Source organism: Pelophylax lessonae (genome assembly GCF_965119305.1).
Source record: "Pelophylax lessonae genome assembly, chromosome: 1".
Taxonomy (NCBI): Eukaryota; Metazoa; Chordata; class Amphibia; order Anura; family Ranidae; genus Pelophylax; species Pelophylax lessonae.
In genome coordinates this window covers 808,644,629-808,668,172 of record NC_138768.1, presented here as the reverse complement: position 1 = coordinate 808,668,172, position 23,544 = coordinate 808,644,629, and the positions used below count along the sequence as shown (strand labels likewise).

The 23,544-nt window shown below is 43.2% G+C and overlaps 1 protein-coding gene across 1 annotated transcript in view; it reads right to left on the bottom strand.

Annotated features, from left to right (window-relative positions):
• Window positions 1–23,544, bottom strand: part of CFAP99 (cilia and flagella associated protein 99) — a 142,156-nt gene that overhangs the window by 29,341 nt on the left and 89,271 nt on the right. Inside the window, exons 11-13 of the mRNA XM_082244009.1 lie at window positions 21,453–21,594; window positions 7,764–7,915; window positions 5,396–5,601 (exon numbers count right to left, since the gene is read on the bottom strand). Coding sequence (XP_082100135.1) covers window positions 5,396–5,601; window positions 7,764–7,915; window positions 21,453–21,594 — 500 coding nt within the window. The remainder of the gene's footprint in view (window positions 1–5,395; window positions 5,602–7,763; window positions 7,916–21,452; window positions 21,595–23,544) is intronic.

Here is a 23,544-nt window from a genome sequence, read left to right as displayed (position 1 = left end):
CATAAACTCGGTATGTAAAAGTTGTAAAACTGACGTTTTTCACTGTCATTTTCCAGCTGCCAGTTTCCAGCATTTATAAGAGGTTTTCAACTGCCTTGTGTACATGAGCCTGTACTGGGCTGTTGGAAGGCTTTCATGAGTTAGGCATAGGACTTTTTATAGGGGTCATACTACCAAAAAAGTGTCATACATTTTTTATTGAATTCCCCTCTATGTTTCTACCAACTGCTAACTGGCAAGGAGCAAATGTCGTATCTAGAATCCCAGGCCTCTTCTGCAGGTGTCTCTCAATAATACATTACTGAAATAATTTCTTGTCAATATCTAATATACACTTTTGATTTCTGTCCACGTTTTCTGCCAGTTACACTACAATGTGTGTCCTAAAAGGGGTTTAGCAGGTTACATTTTCTAGTACTGGATATACCTTTTTATAATTGTATTTATTTGATGTTAGCATGTGTATCGGTGGCCAGACTAAGGACATGAAATTATATAAATACAAAGCCTGCAGGCAGTAGGAGAAGCAGCTTGTAGGCGTCATAGACTCCATGTGAAGAGGGCTGTGGTTCTAGACAAGGGTTCTCAAGTGGAGAACCATAGATGGGCGACACTCCTCCCACGTACTAGGCCGCAAAGAAAATAAGCCAGTTGTTGCAGTCGCCACAAGGCCAGCTGTGGGTCAAACACATACAGTACATACATACATACATACATACATACATACATACAAAGTAGTTGCCATTAACGGTGGTCTTCCTCAATCATGCAAAGTATTGGTGGGAAATTGGCCCCATAGATCCTGTCAATAGAAGCTGTTAGTTTTACCCCAAGATAGGTGATATGAGAATTCACCCAAGGGAATGAGAAGGCCGAGCTAAGAGATTGGACTCGGCAAAGGGTAGTGTTGAGCATTTCAGATTTATGGACGTTTTTCTTGAAGTTTGACAGCGCATCGTATGATCGGAGTTCAGTTAGAACACGAAGGGGGACTTTCGGATTTGTAACAAAGAATAAAAAATCATCTGCAAAAGCCGCCAGTTTTTGCTCCATTCCACCAATCTAGAAGCCCCTAGCTGATTTTAATGTGAAGTTATTCTTTCTCAAAGATCCACACAACAAGACTATAAAGTTGGGTTTCAGTAGGTTTCTAACAACTTAAAACCCTAATTCCCAACTTGCAGCCCAGGGGTTGCATGTGGCCCTTTGGCACCTATTCTGAGGCCTGCTTGCAGAAGCCTGTGTTTTTCTTAGCTAGGTTCAAGCCAGTAAAGGACAAAATATTTTTTAGACTGAGTTTTTAAACGGTTTTGTTCATTTCATTTACACCATCTTACCATTTTTTTGCACTGTTCATCCCTTTGCTCTTTTTTAGTTTCGCTTTTAAATTGATTTTAAATGGATTTTAGGTGGATCTTGCTGAGAGAAATATTAAATATGGCACAAGAAATATGTAAGGGGGCTGTGGGGGGTGTGACAAACCCACCTGAAACAGAGGCTTTTGGAGGGTACTAGGGGCAAGCCTCCTACCAATTGATTATGGCTGATGGAGGAGACCTGGGATTTTGTCTGCTTCTCCCAGCCAGAGCATGTAAAAGAGCTTGATTCAATCTCTGATCCCAGGGAGAAAGCAGATCATTCTCTAATAATGGACAACAATGTGATGAACGCTGAGAATGAGGCTTGGATTAATTCTCTGACTAAAGAAGATAAAGCTTCCCTTTTGGAGTGGATGAAAAGGTCTAATATTAATCTTGTACAGGTTAATGATCAGAGGGAACATGGTGGCCCTCCTGCAGAATCGGTTGGGGAAGCTCCTCCACTTGGGACATAAATATTTATCAGCAATTTCCCTCAAGAAACCTATGAAGATAAATTATTTTCACTTTTTTAGACTGCTGGAACATTGTATGAGTTGTCTCATAGACTGTTGTAGACTGTCTGGGTTGGGGTGGGATGGAACATTGTATGAGTTTTGTCTCATAGACTGGTGTAGACTGTCTGGGTTGGGGTGGGATGGAACATTGTATGGAGTTTTGTCTCATAGACTGGTATAGACTGTCTGGGTTGGGGTGGGATGGAACATTGTATGAGTTTTGTCTCATAGACTGGTGTAGACTGTCTGGGTTGGGGTGGGATGGAACATTGTATGAGTTTTGTCTCATAGACTGTTGTAGACTGTCTGGGTTGGGGTGGGATGGGACATTGTATGAGTTTTGTCTCATAGACTGGTGTAGACTGTCTGGGTTGGGGTGGGATGGAACATTATATGAGTTTTGTCTCATAGACTGTTGTAGACTGTCTGGGTTGGGGTGGGATGGAACATTGTATGAGTTTTGTCTCATAGACTGGTGTAGACTGTCTGGGTTGGGGTGGGATCCCTGATTAATCAAAGCATTGTCTGGGTGTCTGCCTGTGTGATTATCTTACTGTTAATTTCATCACCGTTTATTCAAAATCACAATTAGCTGGTTTTGGATTGCTGTTTGAAGTTTTCATTGTTATGTTAATATCACCAAGAGGGGAATGTCCTCATGGGGGGTATAAAGCATGTGTCTTAAAGCATGAGTTTTAAAAAAGAGCCATTCCCTTGTTTTTTACCTCAACATGTTGTCTGTGTACAATGCTTGGGGTAAAGGGCTGGTATTAGCTCTCAGTCTGCTGGAAAAGTTTGGAGGGAAGGAGGCACTGTTTGGCAGAGGCACACAGGTGGAGCGTAAAGCGGTCTGTCACAGAGGGCACAAATGTGCAAGCAGTAATTGTAGAGGTGCTGTATTAGCAGTGAATTCTGGCAGCCTCATATAAGGGTATCTGCCTTTTATGTATCCTAAAGCACGTCCTCATTTTCTCCCTGACAGCTTTCTGTAGCATTACATATACTGAATATGTGGGGGTGCATTTGGTGATGTCAGGGGGGCCTCACTTGGGCATTCGCTAATTTGGACCATAGGATTCTTTCACCTCCAGGTCTGTGTTTATTTTTCAATTTGGCACAGCTAAGTTTCTGTCACACAGCCGCAACATCCATACACAGTTATCCGTGAATAGAGAACCTACAAGTCAAATCTTCCACCCCAGTGGGACTTTTAGTTCCCAGTGAAGCACATCAACACATAGCATAGGTATAGTCTCTGCAGGACCCTGTGCATTGCACCCACAATCCCCTGATCTCTGTTGCATTGCTTTGTAGGCTCAGATTGAAGTGTACATTTTTTCTTTTTTCAATATGGGTGTTTTTTTTAATACCTTTAAGACCTCTTGCACACTGCATTTTAAAAAAGCACAGTACAGTGTTTTTTTTTTTTCTTTACTGAGTTAAAATGCAGCCATTGTTTGTAGACGCAAGAAAGTAAATACCATAAGTGCTGCGTATTCTGCAGTAAAAAATAAAATAGAAAAATCTGCATTCCTGGTCAGTACTTTGTACCTGTATCTGCAAATATGCACAAACACACGCATATGCCACACTTCCTTCATTAAAATAAAACTAGAAGAATGTGTGTACATAGTCAGAAATACATAAATGATATACATCCCATCCTCACGTTTTTTTTCTGCCAGTAATTTCTGATACCCATATAACGGTACCATGTGCATGAGGCGGCGAGGCCTAAGAAAGTTGGCCACCACTGGCTTAGAAACACCTGTTAGTTGTTTACAATAGAGGGCTAGCAGGCTACCAAGATCTGTTCTCAGAAAAAAAGCTAAGATTTCTATACCTGTGTAATAAAAGCTAAACATGATTTTGAAATTTCTCAACAATGATTCAAGATACAGAGATAGTTTGTTTAGTATATGTAAATACGTCAGTGTGCACAATTTGGGCAAAGGTCTACTTTGCAGAATGCTAAATAGCTCTTGATGCCAACCTGTGCTTTGCCCATAAGGTTGCCCTGTGCAAAAAAAACAAGCCCATTGCAAGTCACCGCCCTGCCTCTCCACCTTGTCCAATCAGAGAACACTTTGTATTCACTCAACAAATGCAAAGCATTCTCTGACTGGTGCTGACCTCCTGTGTTCAGAATGCAGCAGGGCAGCCATTTGGCAGGGTGTCTTGATTTCCAGTATCCATACCTAGAATTCTACTTTAAGGTGTCCACCTTTCTCCAACACAGGAACCTTCCTGTTTAAGTGTTGCTTATCTTCTGACACTGCCCGTGGTTCGGGATTACTGGACTGCTGTGCTGGCCTGCATTACAGAGGTGGTTACAATCCCGGTTCCTAATTCTGTTGAGGTTTGTCTTCTGGGCCTGGCTTGGCCCCTGCGAGGGCCATTCGTACCCTCGTTAGCTTGCTCTCTTTTATGCCCGTAAGGCCCTGCTCCTACACTGGAAGAGCCCATTGGCCCCGACCGTCCGTTTTTGGAAAAGTCTGGTGAATAAAGTGACTATGCTCTATAAGGCCACGTATCTCAGCAGGGGTGTCCTCATAAGTTTGATAAGGTATGGAAGCTGTGGATTGACTCCCCGGCCTCGATCTCTGCTGAACAGCCTTAGAGGGCCTATTGTATTGTACTTATAGTGTGCTTATAATGTGGGGGGCTGGGAGATGTGCTATTGACTGCCTGTGTCACCCATCTGATGCACTGCTGATGTCCGTTTTTCCTTGTCCTTCCTTGTATTTGCTTCTCCTTTGTGCCTTAAGACTGCTACTGCTGCATGCTATTTGCTTGTTTTGTGCTGTTTTTATGCACTAAGGGCCTTTTGATGATGTGTTGAATTAACCTCAAGGGGTTGTCCTGCCTACTTAGGGGGCTTTGTTTCTACTTACAAAGACCACTGGGTGGAGCCTGGGGTGGGGGGTGGGTGGACGGAGGGGGTGGGGATTTGGGTGACCTGTTGTCCCTTGGTTTTCTTTTTGTTTTGTGTTTGCCCTGTGTGGCATCGTGATATGTTATGTGTTGTCTTTTATTGAAAAACTTTAATAAACAGAAATTTCAAAAAAAAAAAAAAAAAAGTGTTGCTTATCTTTCCAGTACAGACTTGAAAACTGCTGAGGAAATTCAGTTTACAATGGGCTTGACTCTTTTGCAAAAATCTCATAGGAAGCCCAAGCCTTTTATCCAACATTTGCTATATTTAAATTAAATTTGTGAAGTGAAGGTATCTTCTAAGATCTAAGAAGAACCACAAAGCATGGTCTGCCTTAATTGCACTGAATGTCAAGAAAAAACTGATTTGCAAAAAGTTTTGAAGACTTGCACCCTAGAGGGGTCAATAATAAAAGGCCTATTTTACATTACATAGTTAGTCAGGTTGAAAAAAGACACAAGTCCATCTGGCTCAACCAATAAAAAGTTACCTGAATTTTCAAGCCCTGGGTATATGAATCAGACATGTTTTGCATATAACCACTATTAAATCCCTTTGAAGAAAGGTCAATGCATTGCACTAACTTGAGAAGAGCCGCTTTCCCCATAGCTGCCCTGTGCAGTGAGATCTGCTCCAAGGTGTCCAGAAGCATCTGCTCTTTGGTCTGCTTCTCCTCCAGGATCTGGTCCCTTTTCTCCTCCTCTGCTTTCCTCTGAGCCTCCTTCAGCAGGGACAGTCGTTCATTGAGCTCTGCTATGGACATCTCACAGTTCAGCCCATGTCCTGCAGTCTGAAAGTGACGGAAGACTATCATGAATCCTTTAGCAGCACAATGGAGGGGTGGGAATGGTTCTTGTTGGTTTTATATTATTGTTGTTATGCTTTATTCATGAAACACTAACATACACATAAACAATAGAATGTCTGAGGCTACGTTCACATCTAGGCGTTTTGGGGCGTTTTTGGGGAGTTTTTCTGCTCTAGGATCAGCTCTCAAAACGCCCAACAAGACAAATCCTATTCATATCAATGGCCCCTGTTCACATCTGAGCGTTTTGACGCTGTATACAAAACGCCCAACGCTCAAAAAAGTACACAAGCTTCTTTTTGGGCAGATTACAGGCGTTTTCCATTGATATCTATTCAATCAAAAAACACCTGCACAAAAAACGCCTGTAAATCGCGGTAAAAATCGCTGTAAAATCGCGAAAACGCTACGCTCAGGTGTGAATGTAGCCTGAATTACAAATTTCAAGACAAGATGCCAATATGATACACTGAGGAAAAGTTTTCTTTCCAAAAGAGCTAAGGCAAGTCACAGATGGTGCAAATTTCTTTCTTGCAACCACGAGTTGCAGGAAAGAAATTTGCACAATCCCCCCATCAACACAGACAGTGCTGACAGGAGAATCCCCCCATGAAGACATTACATTCTCCCTATGGGGAGGCAGGGGAAGCTGTCCCCGCAGGGAGAACACAGTGATTATTGCTATGGGCTATAGCAGCCGCAAGCGATAATTGTAAGAAAACCCAGCAGGCTGGTTGTACCCGAGTTAAAATCAACTTGGAACATTCAGCCTGCCCATTCCTGCTAAACCAGCCAAGATTTGAACTATGGGCGCCATACCATCTAAAGGCTCATGCACACTGCAGCAAAAAAAAAAAAGTGTATAGTTTGTATCATATATGCTAATATAAGACCTATGATCCCCTTTTCTGTTCTGTCTGATTCCCCAGGATCAGTCTTTCCTGATTTATTGATATATTTGATCCCACATGTCTGCTTACCCGTCTCTGTAAAAACTCACTAAAATACTTGGATATAAAAGAAGGCAATGCTGTCTCCCTCCCTGACACAGTTTGCTCCCAGATGGGGTATCAGGAGTGGGTTAACAACACATCTTTTCCTTATACCAACATTTGGTATGGTTTACCTCTGTTGCCAACCGGTTATGTCATATGTTCACACCCAAATGATTCCTCCTTACAATGTCTCATTGTCTGTTTTTGTATTTCTGTTATTTATGAAAAACTTGAATAAAATATTGTAAAAAAAAAAAAAAATATATAAATATATATATATATATATATATATATATATATATATATATATATATATATATATATACCGTATATGTATTTAAAACATCTACTTTAACAGGCATTTGGGCTTTTATTTCAGCTTGAAGAAGCTTGTGCTTTTTATGGCTCTTTTGCACATTTTTATTGAACTTCTTTGAGCTTTTTTGAGCATAAGCTTTTTTTTTTTTTTAACAAATATTTCCCCTCAACTAATCTTTCCTATTTTATTTGTGTGTTTCAGCTTCTTTAAACTCTTTCATGCTTTTTTTGTGTGTTTTTGGGCACTTAGGTGTCTTTTCTGCTGGAAAGCTCCTCTCAAAAACACGAGATTGGTTCTTTTCTTTTTTCTGCCTGTAAGACCATATGCCTGTAAACTCCTGAAAAAGCCATAGACATGGAGGGAAGTTTCCAGGCAGAAAAAAATATTAACTCAAAAAGCTCAAAAGCCTGTAGGAGCTGCTTCTTTGAGCTGCGGTGTGCATGACCCCTAAGAGGTGGAGGGTACTAAATACAATAGATAAGGTAGATGACAATGGCTGAAGGTACTGGGATGATGGTTATTCAGAGATGAATGGTTGGATCAAAGAGAAAGAGAGGGTATGCATTTTTCAACAAGTGGGTTTTGGGGGACTGTTTACAAGTGTGAAAGATCAGGGCAGGTCTTATTAGGAAAGGGTGATCGAAAGGATGGGGGCAGCTCTAGGAAAGTCTCGGAGTTGTAGAACATAACACATTTGCAACATGTAATATTAAGTTGACAGTTTTTACAAAAATGACCATCACAGTATATGAGGTCACAGAGAAAATCATTTGATGCCAAGATGTTGCATACATTTATTAACTTTCTATATGACATACAGCGTGGCTTACCTCTGTTAAATCTATGAACTTGTGTCTGATGATCGGCACTAACTCTATGGCTCGAATCTCACGGATCAACTCAAATTTTTTCTTCAGTTCTTCTTCAGCCTCCTCCAGAGCTTGTCGTAACAGCTCTCGGCTCTCCTCTGTCACCTCTTGCACTGAAAATAAAGTAAGAATGGTTTGTAAATGTAACTACTTTTCTTCCTTAACCACTTGCCGACCAGCTGCTGTACATATACGACATGAACGTCATTTCGCGGGCCAGCTAATGGCCACAGGGGGAGCCAATCAGCGGGTCCGGCGGCCACGATATCCGCCGGGCACCCACGATCGCTCCCCGTGGAGACAGAATGGCGGTCTGCCGATTATAACATGGCAGACCGCTGTTCTGTCAGTAACGAACACAGGGATCCTGTGTTGCTCTTATTTAGGAACACAGGTCTCGGTTTTCATCCAGCAAGCCCATCCCCCACATAGTAAGAAAGCACCCCCTAGAGACACATTTAACCCTTTGATCGCCCCTGGTGTTAACTCCTTCCCTGCCAGTGTCATTAGTACAGTAACAGTGCATATTTTTAGCACTGATTACTGTAGTAATGTCACTGGTCCCCCAAAAGGGTCAAAAATGTCAGTTAGGTGTCCGATCTGTCCACCGCAATGTCGTAGTCCCACTAAAAATCGCTGATCGCTGCCCTTACTAGTAAAAAAATATATTATATAAATAAATTAAAATGACATGAATCTTTGCCCTAGTTTTTAGACGCAATACATTTTGCGCAAACCAATCAGTATACACCTATTAGGATTTTTTTACCAAAAATATGTAGCAGAATACATATTGGCCTAAGATGATGAAAAAAAATTAAATTTTTGACTTACTGTAAAATCCATTTCTCTGATGTTCATTGACGGACACAGCTCTTGATTCTTCTTAATCATTGGGTTATACTGCCCCCTACAGGAGTAGGACACTAGGCAGAAAAAAGCTTGACTATGTCTATGGGCAGTCCCAGGGGGTATACACCAACTCTCAGCTATAGGCACTAAGTTTTGTTACAAGCAGTGTCAGAAGAAAGCCAGTTCCACAGAGGGGTGGGTGCCCCTGTCCGTCAATGAACATCAGAGAAATGGATTTTTACGGTAAGTCAAAAATCCGATTTTCTCTTTCGTTCATTGACGGACACGGCTCCTGATTCTTCTTAACCATTGGGACGTCCCAAAGCAGTGTCAAACATGAGGAGTGGGAAACAGCAGAAAAAACCATAGCCAACCAGGTAACATGGAGCTCAACCATAAACAACTGGAGCTCACCTGAAAAAAAAAAACAATACACCCTCAAAGAGGACCAGGTCCTCTAAACAGCAGCCAGCAAATCCTTGTGGCCAAATGAAGCATCTGCAGATGCCAACACATCCGCTTTACAAAAAACTGTGTAAAAGTGTGCACCGACGACCAATTGGCCGCCTTGCAAACCTGCATCACTGACGCTGGATGACGGAAAGCCCAGGAGACACTAAGCGTCCTAGTAGAGTGTGCCTTGCAGGGAAAGGAGCACCCTGATCCTTGATGAAATAGGCCTGAACAACCATCTGATCCATGTGAAAATGGTCGCAAAAGAAGCGGACAACCCTTTGTAAGGTCGGTCCATGAGCACAAATAGAGAGTCTGACTTCCTAAAAGACTCCGTAGCTGTCAGGTAGAGCCTAATTGCCCGAACCACATCCAAGGCGTGCAAGGCAATTTCCTTTGGATGTTTAGTCCTGGGACAAAGGTGGAGGCCACACAATGTCTTCATTCAAATAATAGTCAGAGTCCACCTTAGGAAGGAATGACGGACAGAGGCAAAGCACTACTTTATCCCTGGGAATCACCATAAGGTGAGCAACAGAATAATGCCGCCAGTTCCGACACCCTGCTCGCAGAGGTGACAGCCACTAAAGAAGGCCACCTTCTGGGGCAGCAAAGCAGGGAAACCTCCTGAATATATTTTCAAAGGAAGGCTTCTGTAGAGCTGAAAGCACAACATTGAGATTCCAGGGCAGCAACGGAGCCCGCACTGAAGGAAATAAATGTCGGACACCCTGAAGAAAAGGTACGCACTAGGGAGTGTGTGGCCAAAGGTCGTTGGAAAAAGACCGCCAAAAACCGATAACTGGCCCTTGATGGTACTCAAGGCCAATTTCTGTTCAACCCCCCATTGAAGGAAGGTTAAGATCCGATCCACCGAAAAGGAGCGAGGATGAACCCTGAGAGACTCGCACCACGTACAATGGTAAATCTTCCTAGAAGTAGATTTCCTAGCTTTTAACAGTGTAGGAATCACAGACTAAGACAAACCTCCATCCTTCATCACCTGGCATTCAACAGCGAAGCCGTCAAAGCCAGCGACTGCAAAGCAGGATGGAAACTTGGTCCTTGGGACAGCAGATCCTCCCTTAGAGGAAGTCCCCAAGGAGCATCGGCTATCGGCGTACCAAGACCAGGGAGGCCAGTCTGGAGCCACTAGATTGACTGGAATCCCTTCTGCCTGGATCCTGCACAGGAGTCATGGCAGAAGTTTTAGAGCCTGGAACGAACCGGTCAGCCCACCTTAGAATGCCAGCTACTTACTAAACCACCAGGACACTTCTTATGCCCCCTCAGTGATTGATATAGACCACGGCCGTGGCATTGTCCGAATGAATTTGTACTGTAAACCCCTGAAGACGAACTGTCCAATGAGCCAGACAAAGTCTGATCGCTTGGAGTTCCCCCAGTACTGCGATCCCCCGCTGACTCAAACAATGCCAGTATCGGGGCCAACACTCTTATGAAGACCAGAGGAGCAGAGGTGAGACCAAGGTCAACCCCACAAACTGATAATACTCCCCGCACCCAGCAAAACAAGGAAAGCCTGGGTGACCGGCACATATTAGAATGTGCAGGTAGGCGTTCTTCATGTCGACCGAAGCTAGAAGAAATCCCCCTGAGGTAGGGACGCCACTACCATGTGAATGGACTCCATGCAGAACTTCTGTAGTCCCACAAAGCAGTTTAGCGCCTTGAGGTCCAGAATTGGAAGGGAAGAACCTTTCCGGAGGATTAGACCGAACTCGATCCTGTAGCCTGACTGAATAACTTTGTGGACCCAGTTGTCCTGTACCAGGGAGGTCGATGGATCTGGAAACCAGCGAAGATGTCCCCCCACCCCAGAAATGGGTGAGGGTGCCCCTGCATGCAGAGACCGCCTTGTCCGCAGGTCTGGAAGAGCCCACTCGTGGCTTGTCAGATGAGGTTCTTTTGGAACCTCTGGTAGAGGCCCTAAATTTTGATCCCTTGTCTTGAGACGCTGAGAGACAAAAAGGCCTCTTATGAGCCGAGGAGAATGGCCCACGTCTACGACTGGGCTCCTTGCTTTTGGTAGTCTGGGGAAGAAGAGTACTCTTTCCCCTTGCTAGACTCTTAACAAAGTCATCCAAGGAAGCTCCAAACAGATGATCCCCTACAAGGGGGAGATCAGATAAGGCCTGTTTAGAAGTCTGGTCGGCAGACCAGCAGTTCAGCCAGATAATACGCCGAGGGAACACTGCTGATACCGACGACAGCCTAGAAATCAAAGGAGCCGCATCCAAAAAAGGCACCACAGATAAACTGTAAATTAAAAAAACAAAATAATGATCAAGCGCCCAGATAATCACTGGTTAAAACGCCAAGCAGGAATAGAGTAATTAAAACAAACCAAAAAGGCATCACAGATAAACTGTAGCCCCTGGAGCACTGATCCGCCAGCTCCACAAAGACAGGGAGAAGTGGTTTCCCCTCCAGATGCCGGCATAAAAAGTTTAGCCCGCTCAGTCAGAGTTTGCGACACCAGGGCAAAAGTAAATACCGGCCTAAGTGCCGAACCAGCCATAGTGAACATATGGCGGGCCAGAGCCTCTGCCCTCTTATCAGCCAGATTTTTAAAGGCCGGGGACTTCTCAACAGGAATTAAGGTAGCTTTATTTAACCTTTAAACCGACGAGTCCACTACAGCTGGGACCGTCCGCCTTTAATGCAGTTATCCTCAGAAGGACACTGCAAGCAGAAAAGCGCTTAGGAATCACTGCGTTTTGGACACCCTAACTGTTTTGGGGCAATGTTGTAAAAGTGAGCGGAAAAAGGAACACCCTCGCCGCTTTGGAGGGCCTGTGGGTGCCAAAAAGGGACCGGCGCCTACGACGCAGCATCACCTGCAACCTCCAATTCCAAAGTATCACGCACTGACACAAACAGTGCATCCACCAGCGCCTTTTCATGTGCAGCTAGGAGAAGCAGAGGAATTATCCTCACTATATGAGCACTCAGGGTGCATGGACACAGACCCAGTAGGGTCGCTATATACCAAGTTCACCCCCCGAAAACATAACGATCAGGGGAGGCCGACACTGTGATCCTGCAGAGGGGATGCCGACCAAGGGCCCACGAATGGACCACCTAGTGGACCCCGCAAAAAAAAAGGGGGTCGTCCACCGAGCCTTCCTCAGAGGGCATAATAGGAAATAGTCCCTCTCAAAAGGGACTGCCTGCCGGGCCACAGGCGCACAGGCAGGGTACCCTGATGGTCCAGCAGCGCTAAAAGGGACAGGTGCCCCACACAATAATGGCGGCAATGCTGTCATTCACAAATGAAGCGCCCCCACAGCGCCACCCCTTCCAAGGGACCCGCCAAGCTGACCAAATGACCTAGCAAGCTGCAAGCCACCGCCTGAATTTTTGTGCATGGATCCTCAGCCTGGCAGATGCCCAAAGGAAGAGCGGGGGCTTCAGCTAAACGCACTGGGGCCACCCCTCAACGGAGGCGCCCAACTCAGCCGTGGCCTAGTAAGCCACAAAGTTACAGCCTACATTTTTGTGGGTGCCCGGCTACTTGGACGACCACCCAGGAGCAGCGGAGCGGATGCCCAAATGGGAGGCAGTGGTCTCAGCCACCCTTACAGGGGCCACCCCACCAAGTTTCCAACAAGTAGGCCGCATAGCCGCAGGCCGGATCCGGACGCGTAAAGGCGCATTCCCACGGATGTTAAACCATCTGCTCCCCTAGCCCAGCTACCGCCACAGGAAGCCCAGAGGACATGCCTGCCCTAGTCACCAATCCACAGGATGGCAGAGAACCCTCATGGTTATGACTAATGACTAAGCGAATGTAATTTCGTGAAACGCATCAACTGTGTTTTGTCCCCTGTCTCTGGTTTGTCACTATGGATTGTTTTAATTGGTTGGATCTTCAATAAATGGATTTTATTGCTTCATACCTTCAAACTGGAGTGCGGTTGCCTATCTCTATTTATGTACAGCTGCCAGGACTGCGGACCTAACCATCACTCTGCTTGATCGTCAGGACATCCATTCACCTGAGCGGTTTTTCCTCTTTCCCTGTGTTCGATAGCAGAGAACCCTGCTCAACCCCCTGTTGCGCACCAGGAAAACCCGGTCAGCAGCAACTCCAACCAGCCCCCCTTAAGAGCATGTGGCAACAGGTAGCTCATAACCTCACCCATGGATGGGGGGGGGGGGCTGAAAGACCCACAGTGACCACTGAAATTTTAGAGGGGCTGGGGGGAAGGAGGGGAACCCAGGAGTCCCACCATCCCAGGGAGGGGCCCACGTCCACCTCAAAACCCTCCGGGGGTAGAGGGGGGGACAACTACTTACCACACCAGGAACAGGGTGGGCACTGCTCCGGACAGGACACCGCTCTATCGTAATGTGTGTGCTGTCGGCCAGGAGGAAACGCTGCAATTCAGGCCAAAGCCAGTTCGTATGCGCCCTTGTGAAACATTTAACTCACAGGACAGCCCCCGTCCTGCCGACCTAGCACGGAGCTGCGTTCTGCACATGCTCGCTGGCCAGACTGGGGGGACATTAAGGATCTAGATTATCCAGTTTGTTGCCTAGCCCGGGACTTGATTGTAGATCAAAGGAACAAAATAATAAAAGGAGGAAAAAAAAATTCCATTTAAAAAGAAAAAAATTGCCAGGACCATAGATCCCAGAAAGGAACTAGGTCCTTACTCCTGATTAGGCAGAAGAAAACTGAGTGCTTATAACTGAGAGTGGGTGTATACCCCCTGGAATTGCCCATAGGCGTAGTCAAGCTTTTTCCTGCCTAGTGTCCTACTCCTGTAGGGGGCAGTATAACCCAATAGTTAAGAAGAATCAGGAGCTGTGTCCATCAACAAAAGAGAAACTTGATTTTTAATTTTTTTTTTTATTGGGAATTTTTTTTAGCAGAAAATAAAAAATATTGGTTTTTTTTTTTCAGAATTGTCGCTCTTTTTTTGTTTATAGCACAAAAAATAAAAATCTCAGAGGTGATCAAATACCACAAAAAGAAAGCTCTATTTTCGGGAAAAAGGGACATCAATTTTATTTGGGTACAGCATTGTATGACCGTGCAATTGTCAGTTAAAATAAAACAGTGCCGTATCGCAAAAAAATAGCCTGGTCATTAATGGGGTAAAACCTTCCATTCCAGAAGTGGTTAAGCCTTACACTAGCAACATTTATGGTTTCCATATCTTGCTCTGTTGGATGCTAATAAGCTAAAACATCTGTATGCAAGTAAGATAAACATCTCTACATTTGGGCTGCATCTGTGCTATAAAACCATAATTTCTGAACACAGTTGACCACACAAGGATAACGGAATTATTTCTCCACTGGCTCCACTCACTGTCCTAAATAAAGATTCTGTTCTTTGCATTTTTAAGAAGTCACATAGGTTGATTTTTGGCACAGTTGAATGTTTTATCTCTTTCCCAAGATAACTCTAGTGCATTAGCTAATGGACATGCATGTTAGTATCAGTATGGTAAAAATAAATTGTTGTACGAGTAAGTGCTAAGGTTGTGCCTTGCCAGCCACAATAAATAAATTAGAGCCACATTGGCTTGAGTATCGTGTGGAGGTGATCCAGTAAATGTGTTCCTAGCCAGTGCTTGTGTACTGTGGGGGAGGTGCTTTTACTAAAGGAAGGCATAGATCCATGTGCCTTAGAGTTTGCAGTTTCCGCCACTACCAGCGGCGCGTGTCCTACCTAGAAGAGCCGGATCATGTATATATACATATACGTGATCCGGGGCACAGCTGCCGCCTTGAAGCAGTAAAACTGCTATAGGGCAGTCTCCAAGTGGTTAACCATCACCACAGTGGGAATTATTTATATAAACTAGACTTTATGTGTTTATATATTGTAAGGGATTAGCTCGGTGGTAGGCGTGGATGACCCCTTTGGGGGTGCGTTTTCACAGAGAGATAGCCGAGCAGAGGTTGAAAACAATAGTTTGGTTTATTAGGTCAATTTTCTTCATACCAGTGCATGCAGCAAAAACATCAAAATAAAATAAAAGACAAAATAAATCCTTGCCTCTGTGGGCGGCTACCTTCTCACGCTGGAACCTACCTAAGAAGTCTTCCCAACCTACTGTTGGGCCGACACTGCTGATCCTACAGCAGACACTCAAATGTCCATTTGTTTGCTTTTCACACAGTACAAACATTGTCCATTGAACATGTCCCTTTGTTTTCTTTCACACAGCACATGTTCATTTATAACAGGATCCTTTACTCTTCAGATTCTTCACATTGAACACAGTTCATTTAACAGGTCCCTTTACTCTTCACACTCTTCACATGGAACACTTTGTCTTCTCACCTTTGAGACGTCTTCACTCTTGGTTACCCTCCTTAGCTTCACATCGCTTTAGGGGGTCTTCTCCCATGCTCACCAGCTTGTCGGGAGGCACACATCCGACTGTCCCCCTCTCCCAGCCCACACGGCGACAGGAGGCAGCAGTCCTTCTCCCATGCCCACACGGCGTCGGGAGGTACACGTATGTCTGCCTTCCTCTCCCAGCCCACACGGCGACAGGAGGCAGCACTCAATAGATTTTCTCTGGACAAATTATAGAGGCCTTGATCTCCTCATTCTGAACAGCTGAAGGCCTTTCAACTTCTTTACACCTTCCTGCTGCCTTTGGCAGCCGACACCCTATAATAATTAGTGAACTTTTCAAAGCAGGTGGGAATGTGTCTCCTCTCAGTGACTACATTCCCAGATTTACCTGACTTCCTGTCACAATATATATATATAGCTATGTAATTTCCAAGCTAGCCTGGTGAAATACAAAATCTATTTTTGACTACACGCCATTTTCCATTAGCTCTGATGTAGATAACTATCATTTTCAAACTGCTGATGCCAGTGGGGTCCTTGAGATTAGGGATGATCGAACTTTTCAAAAGTTCGGTTCGGCCAGAACATCCGAACTTCCCGAAAGTTCGGCCCGGATTTCCGAACCCCATTGAAATCAATGGGACCCGAACTTCGGTAATCAAAAAACACAATTTTGAAGCCCTAAAACCCAATAAATGCCCCTAAAAAGTGCCTAGGGTTCTGGGTCATGCCCCAGGGACTATTAATCACACAAAAAAAAGTTCTTAAAAATTGTCATTTTTGATAGAGAGCCAATTATTGAAAAAATTAAAAAAATAAAAATAAAAAAATTTCTTTGGATTTAGTATCTGGGGGGGTCTAAAAAGTGTACCTGTGATGTTTCAGCTCTGTAGCATGTCCAGAATCATAAAAAAAAAAAGATTGTTTGTATTATGTCACTTATAGAACAGGGATATGGCTCCGCTATTTTCACACCTATATATGTGTAAGTGTAAAATACATATAAGTGTGCGTGTATATATACCACTATACACAAGTTCAGATGTTTTGCCTGCCTCCAAAAACCCCCAAAAAATGCCTGCAACAACACACCTGGGCGTTTTTTTTTGGCACTAGCGTTTTTTGGGCATTTTTTTGGGCGTCTTTGGAAGCGGGCAAAACATCTGAACTTGTGTATACGGTATATATACACACATACTTATATGTATATATACACCTAGACATATATAGGTGTGATAGTAGCAGAAATATATGCTTGCGCTAATGAAATAATTAACACTAATATGGCTCCGCTCCTATAACACCTATATTTGTGTAAGTGTAAAAATACATACAAGTATGTGTGTATATATACCACTATACACAAGTTCAGATGTTTTGCCTGCCTCCAAAAACCCCCAAAAAAATGCCTGCAACAACACACCTGGGCGGTTTATTTTTGGCGCTAGCGTTTTTTTGGGCATTTTTTTGGGCATCTTTGGAAGCAGGCAAAACATCTGAACATGTGTATAGGGGTATATATACACACATACTTATATGTATATATACACCTAGACATATATAGGTGTGATAGTAGCAGAAATATATGCTTGTGCTAATGAAATAATTAACACTAATATGGCTCCGCTCCTATCACACCTATATATGTGTAAGTGTAAAAATACATATAAAGTATGGTGTATATACACCCCTATACACAAGTTCAGATGTTTTGCCTGCTTCCAAAGACGCCCAAAAAAATGCCCAAAAAAACGTTAGCGCCAAAAAAAAAAAAAAAAAACGCCCAGGTGTGTTGTTGCAGGCATTTTTTTGGGGTCTTTGGAGGCAGGCAAAACATCTGAACTTGTGTATAGGGGAATATATACACACATACTTATATGTATTTTTACACTTACACATATATAGGTGTGATAGGAGCGGAGCCATATTAGTGTTGATTATTTAATTAGCGCAAGCATATATTTCTGCTACTATCACACCTATATATGTCTAGGTGTATATATACATATAAGTGTGTGTGTATATATACCACTATACAGAAGTTCAGATGTTTTGCCTGCCTCCAAAAACCTCAAAAAAATGCCTGCAACAACACACCTGGGCGTTTTTTTTTTTTTTTTTGGCGCTAGCGTTTTTTTGGGCATTTTTTTGGGTTCTTTGGAGGCAGGCAAAACATCTGAACTTATGTATAGGGGTATATATATATATATATATATATATATATATATATATATATATATATTTATATAATATATATATATATACACACACACACACTTATATGTATTTTACACTTACACATATATAGGTGTGATAGGAGCGGAGCCATATTGGTGTTAATTATTTAATTTGCGCAAGTATAGTGTTCTGTTCCTTTCACACCTATATATGTGTATGGGTATATATATAAGTATGTGTGTATATTTACCCCTACACAGAAGTTCTCATGTTTTGCCTGCCTCCAAAAAAATGCCCAAAGAAACACCGGCGCCAAAAAAAAAACGCCCAGGTGTGTTATTGCAGGGTTTTTTTTGGGCATTTTTTTGGGTTCTTTGTAGGCAGGCATGACATCTGAACTTCTGTATAGGGGTATATATACACACCTACACATATATAGGTGTGAAAGGAACAGAACACTATACTTGCGCTAATGAAATAATTAACACCAATATGGCTCCGCTCCTATCACACCTATATATGTGTAAGTGTAAAATACATATAAGTGTGTGTGTATATATACCCCTATACAGAAGTTCAGATGTTTTGCCTGCCTCTAAAGACCCCAAAAAAATGCCAAAAAAACGCGCTGGCGTTTTTTGGGCATTTTTTGGGGTTCTATGGAGGCAGGCATATGTATTTTACACTTACACATATATAGGTGTTATAGGAGCGGAGCCATATTGGTGTCAATTATTTAATTAGCGCAAGTATAGTGTTCTGCTCCTTTCACACCTATATATGTGCAGGTGAATATATACATACATGGGTGTATATATATATATACCCCCTATACACATGTTCAGATGTCATGCCTGACTCCAAACATGTCCTCAAAAAATCCCTATAAACGCCTGCAGCCAAAAAGCAAGCTGACCGGCGAGAAGCCATATCAGTGCTCTGAATGTGACATAAGAGAAACAATCTTTTCTCTATAGCGGTCACCCTGATATGGAAGGGTTTGGTCACCCTGCCATAGCAGTCAGAGTCAGTTCACCCTACACTACATTACGGTCACCGTGGCACTTAACACTTTCCCTACAGAAACTCATTTTTTGCATCTAACTAAAGTGTAAAAGAGCACCCTAACTACACTAGATATCCCTTTCCTCACACTAATAAATGCTAAATGACACTTTTGAAGCAAAATTAACAGAACTGCTTCCACTCTCTTCCATGTCCCTGTATTACAATGCTAGGAATTTGCCGGGGCTATCTTATATACTGGGGGGCGTATTCACTAATGATTGGCCTAGGGACCCCCTAGTCACTCCAATCACATTTCTAGCATTCTCCTGCCCCCTCAATTGGCTTTTACTAATGGTTCTGGTCCAATCACAGGCTTTTAAAGCCCACTTCCTGACCCATTGCATTTTGGTCGGTTCTGGTTGCCAAATTCCAAACATTTTCAGCAAAAAGTTCTAAATTCGACCGAACCTCGAACAGCCAATGTTCGGGTCGAACCGAGGGTCGACCCGAACCGTTCGATCATCCCTACTTGAGATCAGGAGTCTGATATATTCAGGCAGCACATTTACCCAGCCTTGTCTTGAGTACAAGAGGATTTTAAGACATCCCCAGGGCATCTGGGGGTTAATGTTTTTGTATATGGCACTACAAGTTATATATCCTGACAATAGCTCCAGCAAGAGCCTTAACGTGTTACTAAACCCACAACAGTAAAATCAGTCTGTATATGCAGTAAAGCATGCTTGTTATACTCACTGTGGAACCTAAGGGGTTAATTCTCTGCATTGTGTAAAAAGGCTGTTTGATCCTATATGCACAGATCCTCCTCTTCTTGCATTGTCCCCATAACATGTCCGGATATAACAGAGTTACTTTAGTCAGGATGCAGATGCTCAGTTTGGTGTGTATTGCTAAAAAGGTTTTTTTTTTTTTCTTGGGAGGCTGCATGTTATCAGCACAAGGTCAATCAGCACTGTCCAGACAGAGGGTCAGGAGCCCTGTAGCCTCATAGAAAAGCTCAGTGCAGTATGAAAACTCCTCCCACAAGCTTCCCCCGGAACTGATAGAAACTACAAGACTGCTATATATTGCTGATGAGAAAAGGTATTTAGCAGTTTAAATTTACTAAAATAATTGCATTTCCATGTTCTGTGTACTGTAGGAGACCAGATATAGTGAATGCAGGCTTCTGGGTTTAGTAACATTTTAAGCCTTTGATTGCCCCTGATGTTAACCCCTTCCCAGCCAGTGTCATTAGTACAGTGACAGTGCACATTTTTAGCACTGATCACTGTAATATTGTCACTGGTCCCCAAAAAGTGTCAAAAGTGTCAGTTAATGTCCAAATTGTCTGCCGCAATATCGCAGTCCTGCTATAAGTCGCTGATCACAGTCATTATTAGTAAAAAAAAAAAAAGCTATAACATTTGCGCAAATCAATCAATGTATGCCTATTGGGATTTTTTTTTACCAACAATATGTATCAGAATACATATTGGCCCACATTGATGAAGCATTTTTTTTTTCTAAATTTTTGTTTTGTTTATAGTGCAAAAAATAAAAAGAAGAGGTGATCAAATATCACCAAAAAAAAGCTCTATTTTTTGTGGAATAAAAGTCAAGGGAGTGAGGAGCGGAGAGCCGGGGCAGGAGCAGGGTGACGTTTTGCTGGAGTTTTCATTTTGACAAGTTGTGAATTAGCTGGATGCAAAAGGTTTGTCTGTCCATCTGCTAGGATCTGCCTGCCTGACTTTGGAGAAGGGGCCCATGTTAGCTCGACCATCCGATCGTGATGTGGCTGAACATACTTACAGCGAATCCATGACTAATATATTCATTTGACCACTCTATAACTTGAGGGTCAATTGCTTCTGGTAAGCAGGCTTTCCTTCTAAACACAGCGGTGAAGCATGCTTTTTCAGCAATCACGGCACCTGGTGTGGGGATCATCTCTGTTTTTCTCCCTTAAGAACTTTCCTAATTGAACTGTTTTTGTATTTTTTTTGGCGCTGCACCTTTTCTATGTATGGTGTTTCTTTGGCCCCTTTCACACGGGCGATCCGATCTGATCCGCCTGTAAGTTTTTCAGGCGGACCTGATCGGATGCTCCATGCATCCCTATGGGGCATCTCCGCTGACACCCGCTGCTATCCGATTCCGATCCTGTCTGGGAAATCCGGACGGATGGAAACCCTATTTTCCATCCGTCTGGAGGATCAGATTGGATGGGATCGGATGAGAACGAACAGGCGGTCCGTTCTCATCTGATCTCCCCATAGAGGAGAGCGGGGATCTGACAGCTCCGTCTCTGCACACAGATCAATCCCCCAATGAGCAGAACAGACTCCGCCCGTGTGAAAGGGGGCCGGGTTACAGTCATATCCATTGGTGCTAGCAGCCTTATTTACTTGACTTGCTTCACCTTTAGTTACCAAGCGCAGATATTTTCTGGTTTGTAAAAAAAATACATAAACTTTATTTGGGTAAAGCTTCGTATGACTGCGCAATTGTCAGTAAAAGTACTGCAATGCCATATCGCAAAAAAATTGGCCAGGTAAATTGTCCAGAGGTCAAGTGGTTAAGTGATTTAAATATTAGATGAATGTTGACACGTTAAAACACCAATCGGTTGTTTACATTCATTTAGGACTCCAGGAGGCAAAGTCTGTAATCATCAAGAATTAATAGAGCTATAACCAGTGTATGTGTGCCACAATAGGCTACCATCCTTCACCAATGAAACTTCAGGTTTGGAAGGTCTTTGCCTTTAACTGCCAATATTTTATTGGCCAGCTTTACTGTAAATATCATACCTATTCTTTGCTTGTATTTCTGGAGTTTCAGGCGTGCTTGTTTGGTATTTTTGCGCCCCTCGGACACTTGTTCTACCAGATCTCTCATCTCTCTCTCTTCCTGTAGGCGTTTCTCCGCATATTGGCGCATCAGCTTTTGTGCCTAAGTAGAAGAAAATGAACATCCCTGCCATTAATACCTGCTGTGCCAGCTAATTGTAGGAGGCACCTTTATGTACAGTGAGCAGCCAACAATTGAACTAGAGTTGTGGTGAATAATTCCTGACAGCCGCGCCTACTGTATTTTATTATGACCGCCAGTGAAAATTTGCTATTTTCATTAGACGCAACCTTTACTTCAAGAATTTGCATTGGCATAACAGAACAAGAAATGTAATAAAGGCTGTGGGAATACTTATTTCAATAGTGCTCCTTAAAATATCTGTCACAAAGATGGCATTCTACATTGGGAATGGTTAGCAGATAGTCAAAACATATATTTTTTTGTAATCAATAACAAAAACCTTTGCAATAAAGATTAAGCATAGTCTATGTATAAAGTGAACCTGTGCCGAGATTATGCACAGGAGGGTATTAACATTGTGAACAAGCAGTAAAAACACACGAGTAGGAGTGTGTTAAGGTGCATATAACATGTGTGCTGGTGTGCACTGTGCATGCGTGCTGTAGTGCATTATAAAAATGCATGGCAGTCTATTGTGTTATGGCACAACACAAAGCAAAAAAGCAACCTGTCTTAAGCCTCGTACACGCACAACGAATTTCCACCGACTGGTCGTCCGTCTTTTGTCCAGAGTGGTGTCTGTTGGTTGGAATGTGCTCTAGACTGCACAAGAATTTTCCCGCATGACAGAATTCTTCTTCAGAAGTGATGTCACGTGTTGGATTGCTTTCTATGTGTTCTTTCATCTCTGAGCATGCCTAGTCTTGCTCATAAGATTTCTCCCCATCGAAATCTGTACTAATGAGACGAAAATCGGACATGTTTTGACGGTCGACAAAAATTATATAGCCTGCACACCAGGATTTTTTCGGCCGAAAAGTCGGAGTCGGTTGTCGGAAGCATCATACTAACAAGCCGAAAATCGGCAGATCGGTCGTCGGACAAAAATTCCCGGCCAAATTTCGACTCACGGTGTGTACGGGCCTTTACTTTTTTCAAGTGCACTCCAATGCAGAATTCTGGTGTAAACTGAAGCAATGGGACCTAAGACCAATTGCCTTGTCTAAGCAATGCGGCCTACTTGGGCTGGTGTAAATGACCACTCAAACCAGCCCTAATTCAGTATCTTTACCAGCAGGTGTCTCTAAGATGTTGGAAACCAACTGAAGCCCAACTTTGGAGTCATTAAGGATCTTAGAGAATGAATGATTTCACAATAAAAACAGCTAGAGTAAATGTGTATTCTAATGAATGAAGGTTTGTTTTAAAAGCTCTTTTACTGCTAGTTAAAAATATGTGAAAAGTTTAATGTCCATAGTCTGGGCACAGGTGCACTTTAACTTTATGTAAAGAAAAAAAAGCTCTCATTTCTTTTCATTTAATACCAGTAATCTTCATCTTTTTAGTTATTTTTTGCTACCCTTTGAAAAATTTATTTTAGTAAACCTGTCAAAAATCTGGACAGGTAAAACGGACCACCAAGCTGTAAAGCGTGTTCTTTCCAGGTCAGTAACTTTATAAGCAGCGAAGCAAGGGATATAGATGACATGCATGTTGTTTCTTTAACCTCGTTTGATCAGAACACAGCACATGTGTGACACAACGCAATCTGTTCTTAGCCACAGTTCCATTTTGAATTGGCAGTTTCTGAGCGCCAGCATTTAGCCCAGTGGCTGAATTAATAAACTCCAGCCATTATTCAGCACTAAGCCCAGAGCCGAATCTATTGGTGCTTGGCCTTGCGATCCTACTACACAGCACTCAGTAAGGCCCCATTCACACCTGAGTGTTATGAAGCTCAAAGCTTCTAAACGCTCAGGGAGAGGTGCACAGGCCCCGAACTCACACGCTGCACCCCAAATGAAATGAATAGGGCTGCCTGCATGGGGATGCATAGAAGACCTGTGCATCCCTGTGCAGGCAAACATA